Here is a 15,454-nt window from a genome sequence, read left to right as displayed (position 1 = left end):
CATATCTACCAGGGCCTTAGGAATAGGACCAAAAGAGTACATTTTCCTATTACAAGCATGTTTTCCCTACAGATACTGTCCTGATATCTAACTAATCTCAGTCAGTAGTAGGGTAGAGGAAGCAAACAATAGAAACCCAGTTTGAACTAGTTTAAGTAAAAAAGGGAAATTACAAAAAGGAAGGCTAGATTATTTCACAGAAAACTAAGCTTCAGAAAAGGTAGGAATATATCTGGACCTCAAGATCCATCTGAACCTAAACACTGACATGACTCTGTCTCTCATCTCTGCTTTTCTTTGGAATTCACTTAATTCTTCTTTCTCACTGAACAACGTGGTAAGTAATGTGGCCACAGACAGTAACTGAGTTTTAAATTTTGAATTTTAAACACTTAAAAGAGGCTGACTTGACTTCCCAGGTCCCAAGTTCAAAAGTCCTAGGGAAGGGACTCATTGGGCCAGGGGTATATTCCTGAGCCAGCTAACTGTGGCCAGCTCACAAGGTGATGTGAGAACATACCAGCTCCCTCAAAAACTGAATGTGGGCAGATTCCTGGAAAGATGGTGGGGTGTGTTGGGCAGACAATCCCACATATAACTACCTCAAGGGAAAGCACTGGAGGAAAAGCACCCTCAAAAGATCAGCACTTAGCCTTGAACCAAACTAAAGCAACTACAAAGAATTAAATTCATCATATTTTTCATTGCCATAGGACTTACCTGATACTTTGTTGTCAGCTGTCAGAACACTTCATGACACTTTAGAAATCCATAGAAACAATCAGGTCATGTCATGGACTTTTCTAAAGGAAAATCAGAAGAAAAAAAGTCTCTACTATGTAAAGCAGTATTCTTAAAAGCAAAGCCAGTGCCCCATAAAATACCATTGTGTAGATTCCAAAAGGACATCTTTTGAATATCAGCTGGATTTCTAATCCCTAGGGTTGCTATGAGTCGGAATCGACTCAACAGCAGTGGGTTAGTGGGTTAGTCACTCCTTCAGTCATTTGCCACTGCTCAACAGTGTGTTGTGATTCTGCTAAGTGTTAATTTAGCCGTTTGAAATAAAAGGAGCTGGGAATTGTTGAGTGACCAAAAAAAAAAAAAAGGGTATCAAGAACTGTGAAGGGTCTGAGATGTTACCCTACTTGCAAGCTAACAAGTTAGGCTGCCTCAGTTTCGTGAATAACTGCAGAAGACATGGGACTCCTGGGTCAGAGACAAAGGACAGTTTGTTACTCAATACAATAACAGTAGCCAGAGTAACATCACTTTCGTCCAATTCTCCAAGCTCCAGCTTCCCCAGGGCAGCACTGTCAAGGCCAGATGATGCCTTCAGACACAGCGTGTTGCTTTACAAGAGAGGAACTGGAATGTAGAAAAATCCCAACCTTTTATAGGGGACTGTTAGCAAATCTGTCAAACCTTTGCCTAGAGGGAGGAATTTTTTTATTATTATTATTATTATGGACAGCAAACAAATTGGTCCCCTGCTCCAGAGGGAAGCAGTTACCTCTGTCTTCCGAAGGCTGTTTGCTATACAAACATGATTGAAAAGATTAGGAGCAAGTCGTCCGTCAATGCCTTTGCTCAGAAGACTACAGAGACGCAAGAGACCTATGGAGGAGTGTTCCTCAACAACAGGAAAGGGAAGTGGGAGGGAAGGTTTTAATGCTCTTCTCTAGATCAAGAGTCAGCAAACTTTGTCTGTAAAGGGGTCCAGATAATAAATATCTTAGGCTTTGCAACTGCTTGACTCTGCCATTGAAGCAGTACCCCCGCCCCCAAAAAAGCAGCTGTAAACAATACATAAACAAATGAGCATGCTGTGTTTTAGTAAAACTTTATAAAAACAGGCAGCAGGCCATATTTGGTCCATGGGCTATAGGTTGCCAACCCTGCCCTGGATGATGTGTTTTGTTTAAACTTGTTATGTATTTGTCATTCTGTAATTAATCTATCCTTTACCTTTTTGTTTTTTGTATTTAATAAAATTATATATATATATATAAAATATGAAGTCAGAAAAGCTATTTGCTGTGTTTAGCATTTTAGAGTATAAACAGGTACAGATCATGTATTTGGTTTTTGGATTATAGTATCTAATCCGAAGTACAAAATACTGAGCTAAAGTCTTGCTTTTCTGTCAGAATTAATTGCGTTACATATACAGATGTTGAAGGATTTATGGAACCCACTGATTTCATGGAACAAAATATCACCTATGTAGTTCATCTAGATATTGGAGGAGTTTGGCTTAATACATTTCTTAGGTCTAAGTGTGCATACAGATATTTGACTTATATTTGGAATTAAACAGGGACAAATATTGCTTAAGTATTTGGAGAAAAATAATTAAATGTAGGGTCGGTAGGTATACTTATGTCAATTCCATGTGCGTTAGAGAGCTAATATTTTTAAAAACAAACTGTGAAAGCTTCAGAAGAAAATATAAATGAATACTTATCCGATCTCTTTTTAACCATTAAAACAAAGAAAGAAACTACCTTAAAATGGAGGTTATGGCTTCCAGTTTAAGGTCAAAGAAATTCAAGGTGAAAAAAGTTCAAGAAGATTAGAAATGAAAGTACAAGTGCTCGTTATTAACAGATATGATTTTATAGTTTGAAAATCAGCTGACAAACTAGCAAAACTAATAAAGTTAGCAAGATGGCCAAATAAAAAGTACGGGGGCGTGGGGGGGACTAACAAAAAAGTTCATAAAATTTTTAAAAATTAAGTATAATTTCTTATTTGGCTTATATTGTCCAGATATTTTAATATATGCCTGTAGAATACAGAACATTTTTAATACTGTTTTGAAGGCATTTGCTTATATTTTTATAAAATTTCTGAGTAATTGTATATGTGTGATATCCTACTAATGTTTGTTATTATAGTTTGTGTACTTTAGGGAAATCAGGAATTAAATGCCATAAACTTTTTGCTTATATTCTAAGAGAATTAAGTATATTCACTAATTCAGCTTTTATTTCTCTTTCCCATGTGTAATAGGTCAGTACTCCTGTCTTTGTACCAATGAAAACGCATGTGATGCTTCATCGAATGAGTGGAAAAGGACTAGCTGCCCATTATTACTTTCCAAGACAGCCTTGCATTTTTGGTGATAAGATGGTCTCAGTACAAGTAACACTGAATAATACTACTGATCGAAAGATAGAAAATATTCACATAGGGGAAAAAAAACTTCCTACAGGCATGCAAATGCATGTTTTTAATCCAATTGGTAAATATTAATTCTCACTGAAAACTTTAATTATATTTGATAACTAAATGTGTTCATCTTAAAAATAAAGCCAAATGCATATTATTTTATTGTTTTTTAGCATACTCAGTTTATATTTGTTTTCACTTTTCAACCAAATTTTTCGTGCACAATAAATACATTTTTTTGACCTTAGTGAAGCAGGTCCCAGCAATGGTAATACCAGTAGTGATAAAAGGATGGGCCTGAAGAATCAAAATTGTTATTTCCTTTTTACCTATCTGTATCACCTTCTTCCACCTCTCCTTTTGTCAGCCTCATTTTCTGTGTTATTTTAGTTTGTTCATTACATATTAAAAGCAAGAAAATCAGGCTACCTCTTAGAATGCTGTACCTCGCATATCTCCCTTCCCTGTGCCCATTCACATACCACAAATTGAAAAGTGAAGACAGAGAAGTCAGAAGATACACACAGTTCTTTTCTTCCTTTTCATGTATAGTATATAAAATAGACCACAGTATATTCTCATGTACACCTCGTATTTTAAAATATTTTTAATCTATTGCCAACATTTAAAAATCAGGATATTTTTACATTAAAAAAAAAACTATAAATCTCACTTTTTGGGGCGGGGGAAGCACACGGTATGGCAGATATGGAAACCTCGGTGGTGTAGTGGTTAAGTGCTGCGGCTGCTAGCCAAAAAGTAAACAGTTTGAATCCACCAGGTGCTCCTTGGAAACTCTATGGGGCCATCCTGCTCTGTCCTGTAGGGTCGCCATGAGTTGAATTGACTCAACAGAAGAGGGGCTTTTTTGGGTTTTTTTTGGTATAGCAGTATCAGCCCTTTATTCCCAGATGCAGCAACCAGCTAGTGCTGAGCAGCAGCTGTCCATTAGGTGCGTGTTCTTTCCAGGTTACCTCAGGGCCCAGTAGTACATCATATTTTCTCCCCACTGTCAGTTGCTGATTATCATCCCCCTTGCATTTTTTTTTTTTTAACGTTCAGTTTGCTTTTCTCATTTATATTTTCTGGTCCCTGAAGGCTGCTGTATTTGTAACCCCACTTCTAAACAGCTTTCTCTAATATTATTTTGCCAAAAGTTAAATGTAACAGTTGTGTATTTTACTTTGAGTTGAAATATAGTAATATTTAGAATGTCTAAATATTCTTTCTGTCTTTTGTTAGTCAAGGCAGTCCTAAGGTTTAGTTGGGAGAAGGTGCAGATAAACCGCAGTTAAAAGTGATACAAGGTTTGTGTCATTGTGTCCCCAAAATAGTGCAATCAAATAGCTCCAAATAGCTCCTGTTAGTAATACGTTAGGGGAGCAAAGCCTGTTGACCAGATTGTGCCTTGTTTACTCATTATTTCTCACGACTAGACTATTTTCATCATCCTTGTCTGATCTCTTTGACTGTTGAATTCTCTCCTGTAGTTTTCGTGAGTAATTCAGTAAAGAAAGTCATTCTTTGCATTATGTTTTTACACAAAGGAATAAAATAATTCCTAATGGATAAAATATAGTAGACTTTTATAAGACATGAAAGTAAAGAATAATAGAGTTAAAGTAAGTTTATTTATAAATTCACTTAATACCATTTTTGTGATTTGATAATTAAGATACCATTTAAACCAGAAGAACTACATGTTGCCTAGCTACCACTGCTGACCCTTTTAGTCAGGGCCACAGTAGTTGGACCTTGATACAGGGGAGAAAAATGTGGAACAGAACCCCAAATTTCTAAATTAAAAAAATACCGACTTACTCACCGATCGAGACTGGAGGACTCTCCAAAACTATTGCCCTGAGGTACTCTTCAAACCTGGAGCTGAAACTAACCCCTGAGGTCTCCTTGTAGCTAAATAACAGATTGGCTTCCAAAATAATATCACCCATAAGTACTGTGCTCCTTCAAAAAATTGCGTACAGGAGACCAAATAGTCAACGATTACTTTAAAACAAAGCTGAGATTGTAAGGGGCAGGGAAACTAGATTAATGTGGGGAGGGGGAGAGGAAGACACCATTTTAAAATATAAAAGAGTGTCCTGATTTTTATTTCATTATTTTGTAAAGTTACTATATTTCTAAGGAATTATATATCCCAATTCGTGTCATTTTTATTGCATGTAATCCAGCCTTTTTTGCGTAATTAAAAAATTAGTTTAAGAAGTGTCAAGTGGCTTATATATGAATTATCCAAACATTGAAAATGTTATCTAAAAGTTAAACATAGAACAGTATTAACGCATTCTTGAGTTGGCATAATGAGTTGACCTTTTGTTGGCCTTATATAGAAGAAATAAATACAATAAGTTTTCAAGTATGACCTTAACTCAAAATATGAATATGTACCATTGCGTCAGTAATGGTAATAGAATTTACTTCTCCATTCTTAAGCAAATTTTAACACTGTAATGTTTCATTCATTCAACATTGAATGCCTTCAGAATGCGAAATTCTTTCCCAGGTAGTATGTGTGTATATGTAACATGATCTAGTACCTTTTACCAATAGATTACAGTAGAGTTACAGAGTATAATATATCTTAATCCCCCAGAATTAAGAATTCAACAAGGAACAAGTACAGTATTTTTATGTATTTGTGAAATAAGGGAGATAAGATATTTGCTTCATTTAATAAGGTACATATACATGTATTAAGGAGTCTAACATCTTTCTTATTTGTCACCAGTCTGTTCTCTTCTTGTCTATAAAATGCTATGACTTCTGTCTGGACTTTGCCTTTAACGTGAAACTGGATTCCTCTCAAGAGTGTTAGGAATAACTTGCCATTTTTCCCGAAGAGACCGAGTACATAATAGATAATAGTAAAAGCACAAAGGATAGCATTGAACTGCACTATCATTCAATGATGGTTGTGTTAACGAATTTGAGCTCAGCTAAGATTTCACTAGTTATTGTACAACTGTCACATCAAAGTAGATGGCATCCTACATGATTTCATTTTTCATAACTAATAAAAACCTGTTACCATCCAGTCAATTCTGACCCGTAGCAGTAAGAACCAATGTTTATTAGCCATTTCTACATAACCATTTCAAGAATATAGCAGAGAATTCAGAAGCCATATCCAAATATATATACTTAAACTTTGGCAAACTCTCCCAATTTAGTAGGCTCCAAGTGTTATAAAAATCCATTATATCAGTAATTTTATACTGATCCCTTTGCTTTTACAGCTTCCATATAATAAAATATGCCATTGATCATGGACTGTCTCTAGAATTAGCATAGCACTAAGCTAACAGTTAATTATCATAAGACTGAAGACAGTACCAAACTGTGTCAGAGTGCTATCAACAAGATACTCTGAGAGCTGTCACTTTGTCAACTGGTATACAAGGAGACATGTAGAGAGATCTAAGTCATGAACGCCATCATGTTTTGGAGATGATAGCATTTGCTACCAATGTGGTGTCAGTCTACAAACAAGACCGAAGCTCCAGTATATCTGTGACACAGAAGAAAGCATTAAGGATTCACTAGAGAATAGCTTTGAGCAAAGTGACAGAGTTGTGAACTGACAGCAGAAATGCAAGAAAAAATATCAGTGTAGTTATTTTAGGCAGCAAGTCTTCTGAGTATTTGAGTAGCACCCTGGTAAATGTTATGTATATAAACCATGAAATTAAAACTAGAATCAGCAAACCAACGTGCCATTTAACAACCCATTAACACTTTGAAATCAGCATAAAACTGGTACCCTTTATAATGCCTAATCTTCATTCTAATCAAATCACACTTACCAAAAAGCCCTAGGATGGTGACAGTCTGTCAGATTAGAGGTCTGCTTGCTAAAATATACCTACATCTGACAAGATATATACAGAATAAAAAAAAAAAAAAATTATAGATAAAGCTAAATAGAAAAGTACTGTATAGTACGACCGCAGTTATACTGAAGACTTTGAGCAAAGTAGAAGTCAGAAGTGGATGGTTTCTATTTAAATATATATAACACACCATACTAGTTGCCATTGAGTTGATTCCAACTTACGGAGCTCCTGTGTGTGTCAGAGTAGAGCTGTGCTCCATAGAGTTTTCAGTAGCTGATTTGTTGGAAATAGATCTCCAGGACTTCCGAGGCACCTCTGGAGGCACTTGAACTTCCAACTTTTTGGTCAGGTTAGCGCATTAACCGTTTGCATCACCCAGGAATTCCATATTGGAAACTGAATGGGACAGTTCTACTCTGTCCTATAGGGTCGCTATGAATCGGAATTGACTCGATGGCACTGGGTTTGGGTTTTTTTTTTTATATACATGTATGAATATGTGAGTGTATGTATGTGTATATATATATGTATATGTCTGTAAATATATTTAAGATCCTCATATTATTCTAATGTATAGCCAGAAATTGGAACCATAAACAGAATGAAATTATTTTGTAGTTTAACCACTATTGGCTGAAAAATGCCAGTCTTTGTAAACTGATACAATTATTTCCCATATTTGGTTAGTTGATAGATGAAGCTTCAGAATTTCCAAATCTATAAAGTCATTGCTTGTTTTTTAAGACAATCTAACCTGCTACTAAATTTTATTTTAGTAGTTTCTTTGAGTTATGCAGTTAGACTTATCATTTTGATTTCCATAATGCTAGTTCTCTTGGTAAATTTCTGAGCACAGCAACTTAACTTCTTCTCCCATCTTTGCTTTTTTAAAATTTGAGTTTTTTTTCCCAGTGAAAATTTGGAAGCTTCAAGAGCAAAGTGATCAGTATAACGTTTTTGATATAATGGATTTCTATAATATTTGGAGCCTACTAAATTAGGAACGTTTACCAAATTAGGTATATGAACATGAATACTGCTTCTGGATTCTCTGCTGTATATCTGAGATGGTTATGTAGAAATTGTCTAAATTTTACTTTTTATATCTAGAGCAAATATTCTGTAGTTTTAACTTTGTAATCTCTTAGAAACTTCCAAAGTTCATTGCAGTTATTCCAAACAGGTTATTTCCTTTTTACCTTCAGTGCCTATGAAGACAATATTTTAAAACATGAAATTTTTCAGGAAGAGATGTGTTTCTGAAGCAAATAGCTAGAATATATTCATTTGCTTATGTTCAGAATTAAGTTGTGAAAAAGAAAGCCTTGACACTTAGATTTCCTAAGAGATCACCCGTAACACTGGTGGTGGGGGATGGGTGGGGAGACCAGGTAAAGAGATCAGCCCAGCTCAAGAAACAGTATTGGATAATTTTACCTTCTTGGGGGTGAGAGATTAGGTGGGCTTCTTCAACTAACTCCTCAAAGTTTCTCCTAACTCATACAGTTAACACTATTTTTAACCCCAAGACTGGGAGAGAAGAATTCAAAAAGCAATATTTTTCATCACATGCCAAAAACTGAGGATACAGAAAAGGGATAGTATGCCTAGGCCCCTCTGATCGTCTCTTGGGGGTTACCCCTCAGCCCACCTCAATATGGTGCTGGGTAGGGGATACCTGTGTTCTGACCTCTAAATAGATGAGATCCCTGCCTCTAGACAGAATCCTTTTGTTTTTTATTCTGATTAGCCATTCTAAAACCAACAAGGAATAAACCAAAATCCTGCTCTAACAAAGAGAGAGAAAAGAAGGCTTTGAAGCAGAATAGTGAGGTCACTTTATAATTCACTTTAACATTCTTAGTTTGAAGTATTTCTTATAAGCCATCGTTAAGTTTGACTGTTTTAACCAAACTACAAATATTACATAAATTTTCAGTGTTTAGTTTGCCTCTTTTTTTACATCCTTTGTGTTTTCATATCTAAATTATCTTATTTCCTAGAATCTCTTGAGCCTGAGGGATCCATTACTGTTTCAATGGGTATTGACTTTTGTGATTCTACTCAGACTGCCAGTTTCCAGTTGTGGTGAGTTCACTTGTTCTATATTTTGTATTACCTGTAGTGGATAAAAAATAGCAGAGCAAAAACTAGGCTTTCATCAGCTTTTTTGTTTTGTTTTGTTTTCAGGGACAAAACATTTAAACAAACATGTTTTTCTTTGACAGTTTTTGTACTGCTATGGAGTAGTTGTACAAATTATATACAGTATGTATATTTTTAGTATGGTTTACACAACTAGCCATTATAGTCAGCCATATGATTAAAATTCATAGTTTGTTCATTAAAGGAAGAAGCTACTGCTAAGTAATTTTTAACTTACCACTATAATTTTGGAAAATGACTAAGAAAATTCAAGAGAAGTTAAAAACTTTAATACTTTGACTAGCCCAAAGAAGGTATCTTTTGAAACATCTTACCTGTTATCTTGAGCTTCTTAAATGGAGAATTATTGATTGTGTCAGTACCTAAAACCCATACATTTTTTTTTCGTCTTTTTACTTTAATTTAGAAAGTGCTTTAATAGGAATCAAAAGAAAGGCTTCATACAGTTAGTTGACAAAGGTTTCATAGCTGATTACTATTCAAAAGACCTTTTTTTTTTTTTTAAAGACTGGGTTTTGTCATTGTTACTGTTTTTCTGGACTGAGGTTTCCACTGAAAGCCATATTCATGTACAACCCTCTTGTTACATTTTTTTATATTCCGTATGCTTACATAATGTTTTATATACTTCTGATGAAATCCAGAGACAGTTAGCAAATTAGAACAAAGGTATATTCATGCACCTATCAGAATTATTTTTTAACTCAGGGTTGTTTTTTTTTTCCCTCTGGTCTAGGATATGATTTGATATTTTGACTTGAAGTCACTTTGTTTTTATTCTAAAAAGAATTAAGACATTTAAATTATAGCCAGCTTAGAACATAATTTGCTATGATTAAAAATCTCCAAATTTAGGAAATAGGTACTTTTTAATAAATTTATAGATTAAATATAGTGAAGCCTGCTTTTTCATATACTTTTCCAGTTTACTAGCAATTCGGGCCCAATATTATACCATTTATTGCTGAGAACCTGCAGTGATGAATATAAGCAGTGCAGCATTACATTGATTTTATGCAGATCCTCACCTTTATGTTTTGGGAGGTCTTCTGTATTAGTGATATATAAAAACTGATTACTTTTCCCAACATTGCCTGGTAATTGTTTATTATTTTCTATTAGACAAACAACACAGATCAATATTACTGAACACCAGACTATGAGTAACATCACTCTAAATAGATTTGCCTCCAACACCAGAGGTATATTCATTTTAATGATTTGGACAATGTGAACTCAATGACAAAGCTCATGCACCAAGTTAGGCCAAAATTAAAAAAAAATTTTTTTTAATCCTTTTTGTTATCAATGTATATAAAAAATCTTTTACATTTCTTTATCATGAAATGTTTTTTGACTGTGCATTACAGAGACTTCCTTTGTAATCCATTGGACAGGATTTGCATTTTGTCTTTCCTACTTAACTGAGTCCCTTTGGGGATAAATATGTAGGCAGTATTTGATTTTATCTTACGTTGGGGAGTATACGTGAACAATTTTTTTCTCAATTTCTCTTAATTATTAAAAAATAATAAATTTATTTTACATAGATAGTAGCCATAGCTACTATCAGCATTTGCATCGATATGTTTTTCTTATATATATCTTCCTTATTTTCTAAAATTTCTATTGTGCAGGTATAAATTACTTATTGCAGATTTTACTAAATGATTTATTAAGCATGAAAGCATGCTGGATCAAAAATTATTTTTTAGGGGTTCCAAAAAGAGCACTTTGTCTTCCATCAGATGTAACTGATCCTTAAGCAGTGTAATCACAATTACTCACTTTCTTAATTGCCTGCCCAAAATCAGAAAATGGAAACCGATCGACAGTGTTTAAATCAATAGCTTCATAGTAGTGCTAGTGGGGGTAGGGAGATAGTGGTAATGGGTGGATCAATTGGTCTTAGATGCCAATCACTGACTGTGCGTTTCGCATAGTAAATAGCACTTTTTGCTTAGTGATGTGTTAGTCTTGGTAGTTCAATAGAAAAGAAAAAAAAATGCAAGCATGGCCAATACTGAATTTTTTCTTCAAAATACATTATACAAATCAATACATAAAATTATGGATAATAAGAGCATATTTGATAAGCCTTCAGAAATGCTGAGAACATGGACTGTAAGACTTATCAGGTACACTTCTATTTATTAAAAGATAAGGAACTAGAGTAAAATGATCCTCTTTGACCCTCTAGGTTAATTCTATGTCATTACTGTTATTTGATATATATAGATATATCATTATAGAATACATATTGATATGCATTAACATCTCTTTTTTGTTTAGCTATAAAATGCCATCAAATTAAGTTCTTGCTTAAATTTATTGAGATTAAAAATGTATATTATATATAATTATCTCTTAAAGTAGTTGCAGTACGTAAACAGGTCCCCGTTGTTATGATTAGCAAGTATTAATGTATTAGCCACTATAAAAATAATACTCTAACTTAGCTCAAGTTAGAGAACTGAGCACTTGTACCCACCTCTCTTTTTGCTCAAAAACCATAAAAAGACAAAAAATATATTCTTTAAAAAAGAAGAAATCTGATACAGCACTAAAAAAAGAATGCGGTTAGCTAACCAGAAATTATGAAGCATTATTGGCAGTTGGAACGGAAATGGGATTAGATAAACAATAACAGAGAAAATGAAAACCATGGGCAAAACTCTTATGGGAGAAAACTACTATAATGTTAAGAATAAATCTGGCAAAATATCAAGCATGTGATGAATAAAGAAAAGTTAAGGGTCTTAAGAATAGTCATTAGGATAATTAAAGAACTACTTCTAAATTGTATGTACCAGGCAACATACACGTTTAATCTGTGAGGCCTAAGAATTGCACTGTAAAGAAAGTGAACTACTACTTGTCTGGAAAGGACTTTTGGTGTGGATGTAGGGCCCTAAGAAAGCAGAAGGGTTTGAGGTTGCAAGAAGGCAGGGATGGGCAGATATTAAATGAGATGTAGTTCTGTCTAAGAGGGAATATTTTGGAGTTCTCTACCACGAAAGTAGAGTCAACCTTACACCTGTCAATGGGGAAGGAAGGAAGTTGCCTACCTGCCTACCAATTTTATGTCCATGTAACCAGTCATTGTTTACAAAAAAACTCCAGTCACCCTACCTAGGAAGAGGAAACCCATAGTAATATAGTTACTAACATTTTCCAGACACTTGCAGTGTGCTAGGTACTGTTTTAAACACATGTGTTATGTGTGTCTGTTTAATTCTCACAACAATCCTATGAAATAAGTATTATTATCCACACTCTACACGTGAGAAAACTGAGGCATGGGATGATTTAAAAACTTGTCCAAAGTCTCAGCCAATAGTAGCAGAACTTGCTAGGTGCATTAGTTCAGCCTAGTCCCTCATTAGAAATATAAATGGACAGTGTAGGATGACCAGACTTTTGAGAGAAAGCAATACCTTAAAAGAGAAGGCTCAAGATGAATACAAAGACCCAATGACTGTGAAAGGAGCAGGTAATTTGGAAAAGAGAAAAGATACCTTTAAAGACTATAGCTAATGTCATCTGATTCAAGAGAACACTGCATCCATAAAGCAACAATGTACTGCTCATATAAAAAAGGAACAGTTAGAAAATTTTAAACATTCTTGGCAATTTAAAAATATAATTGCCAAAAGAAATTCAGTAAATACATGGTAGAATGGACACAGCTGAATACTGACTTAGTGTTCTGGAAGAGAGATGAAAGAGATGGAATGCAAAGAGATAGAAAATACAAAAGAAAGATGAAAAGAATCAATTCATTTAATAGGTGATCTAGAAGAAAAGAGAAGAGACAATGGAGAGAAGGAATAATTAAAGAAAAATTATAAAAGTTTCCTAAGCAGAAGAAATGCACATGCCTTCAGATTCAAAGGGCCCATCAAAGACCCAACAGGATTAATGTGAAAGACTATCAAAAAAGACCACATCCTGGTGAAATTTTTTTTAAGGAGTAAACCACCCTATTATCTTCCAAGGAGAAGAAATAAACAGCTTCCCTAAAAAAGAATAAGAATGAGAATGGAATCAGATTTCTTATTAATACTCTCATCAGTACTTAGAGGCCAGAGGCAAAGAACCTGACCTTTAAATTTTTGAGGATACCAATTAAACATTTTTCAGACAGGAAAAAATTTGATCAGCTTACCACCCACTACGAGTCAGAATCGACTCGATGGCAACAGGTTTGGTTTTTTTTGTTGTTGTTGTTGTTGTTTTTTTGGTACCAGTCACAGACCCTTTCTGAAAGAATTACTTAAAGATATAATGTAGCACAATTAGGAAAAAGAATTCTGAGAGAGGAATGTAACCCAAACCAAACCAAACTCACTGCTGTCAATTCCAACTCATAGCGACCCTATAGAACAGAGAAAAACACAGAATAAAAGAATTCCACCTGTAAAGTCTACCAATATATGAAAATAATTGTTGACACATAATGTGAAAAAAAATAATTAATAAACTGGTACAAAATTCCAACATGAACAAGTATGAGAAGGAATGATGGTTCTTGTCATGTTTGGCAAGAGGATTGATTGATGGCAAAAAGAAGTTTAAATATGACTTAAAAGTTTCGAAGATAAACACCAGAATGGCATAAATATGTTATGATTTCCAAATAACTAGAGGAAGGAAATAAGGAGCCCTGATAGTGCAACAGTTAAACGCTCAGCTATTAACCAAAAGGTTCAAACAACCCCAGTTGCTCCAAGCGAGAAAAACCTGGCAATCTGCTTTCATAAAGATTACAGCCAAGAAAACTGTGGAGCAGTTCTGCTGTCACATGGGGTCGCTATGAGTCGAAATTGACTCAGAGTCACCTAACAACAACAGAGGGAGGAAAAAAAAGGAGTAATTAAAACTTGATCAGTTTAACAAGGTAAAACCTAACCAAACCCACTGCCGCTGAGTAGAACTGCCCCAGAGAGTTTCCAAGGAGCACCTGGAGGATTCAAACTGCCGACCTCTTGGTTAGCAGCTGTAGCACTTAACCACTACGCCACCAGGATTTCCTTAACAAAGTAGGGAGAGGAAAAAAATCATGCTAAATAGAAAACAAAGTAAGATGGCTAGAAGGGGCCACACATACTAGTTATCACAATTCATGTCAGTGAGTTAAATCACACTTTTATTAAACAAAAAAATACTCAACATACGTCGTTCATGAGACCCACACCTAAAAGTGAACGGCACACAACTCTTCAGACATGGATTGGACTGGACAATGGGTTGGAGAGGGATGCGGGTGAGGAGTGAGCTTCTTGGATCAGGTGGACACTTGAGTCTATGTTGGCATCTCCTGCCTGGAGGGGAGATGAGAGGGTAGAGGGGGTTAGAAGCTGGCGAAATGGACACGAAAAGAGAGAGTGGAGGGAGAGAGCCGGCTGCCTCATTAGGGGGAGAGTAATTGGGAGTATGTAGCAAGGCATATATGGGTTTTTGTGTGAGAGACTGACTTGATTTGTAAACTTTCACTTAAAGCACAAGAAAAATTATTTAAAAAAAGTGAATGGCACAGAAAAGTTGAACATTTAAACGTGTATCAGGAAAATGATAACAGAAAGAAAGCAGATAGGCTAATAATAGTACTAGAATGATTTAAAAAGCACTTGAGCTTTGCATATATATCTTGGATCAAGCTTGATAACGGATTATTGAAATTGTGTGTGTGTGTGCACATATGTCTGTCTGTCTACCAGCCTAGCTATCTGTCCTCTTCTATTTGTCAATTTCTGATGTGTGTGTTAAAATATTTTTTGGCGATGGTTTTGCCATTTTCTTCCAGTATTTGTATTACGTTTTGCTTTATGTATAATACTATGTTTCTTAAAGGTTTGTAAATATTATACTTTCCTGGAGGATCGAGTGTAATAAATAGGAAATCTCTTTGTTTTTTAAGCTCAAGTGCTTTTTAAGAAACACTGTAGGGTCACTATGAGTCGGAATCGACTCCACGGCAGTGGGGCTTTTTTGGTTATGGACTTACATGATTAAATAAAACATAAAAAAAGATAGAAAGGAGAAGGGTGATAAAACAAATACAGAGATCTTCTTAATTACAAAAGAACACTAGGTGTAACTCCATGCCAGTAAATTGGAATATCTAGATGAAATGAGTAGTTTCCTCAAAAGATACAAATTAGAAATAAAGAAGGTGAAATTCTAGCAGAACTTCAAAAAATGGATACCTATATATCACTTAAACTTCTCCAGAATCAAAAAAAAAAAAAAGCATCCCA

The 15,454-nt window shown here is 34.8% G+C and overlaps 1 protein-coding gene across 3 annotated transcripts in view; it reads left to right on the top strand.

Annotated features, from left to right (window-relative positions):
• AP3B1 (adaptor related protein complex 3 subunit beta 1) overlaps positions 1–15,454 on the top strand; it is a 278,558-nt gene that overhangs the window by 238,895 nt on the left and 24,209 nt on the right. For all 3 annotated transcript variants that reach the window (XM_003408109.4, XM_064273483.1, XM_064273482.1), the window contains 2 exons: positions 3,016–3,247; positions 9,032–9,116. In XM_003408109.4, the coding sequence (XP_003408157.2) occupies positions 3,016–3,247; positions 9,032–9,116 (317 nt within the window). The remainder of the gene's footprint in view (positions 1–3,015; positions 3,248–9,031; positions 9,117–15,454) is intronic.

Source organism: Loxodonta africana, chromosome 2 (genome assembly GCF_030014295.1).
Source record: "Loxodonta africana isolate mLoxAfr1 chromosome 2, mLoxAfr1.hap2, whole genome shotgun sequence".
Classification (NCBI taxonomy): Eukaryota; Metazoa; Chordata; class Mammalia; order Proboscidea; family Elephantidae; genus Loxodonta; species Loxodonta africana.
This window is presented reverse-complemented; position numbering and strand designations above follow the sequence as displayed.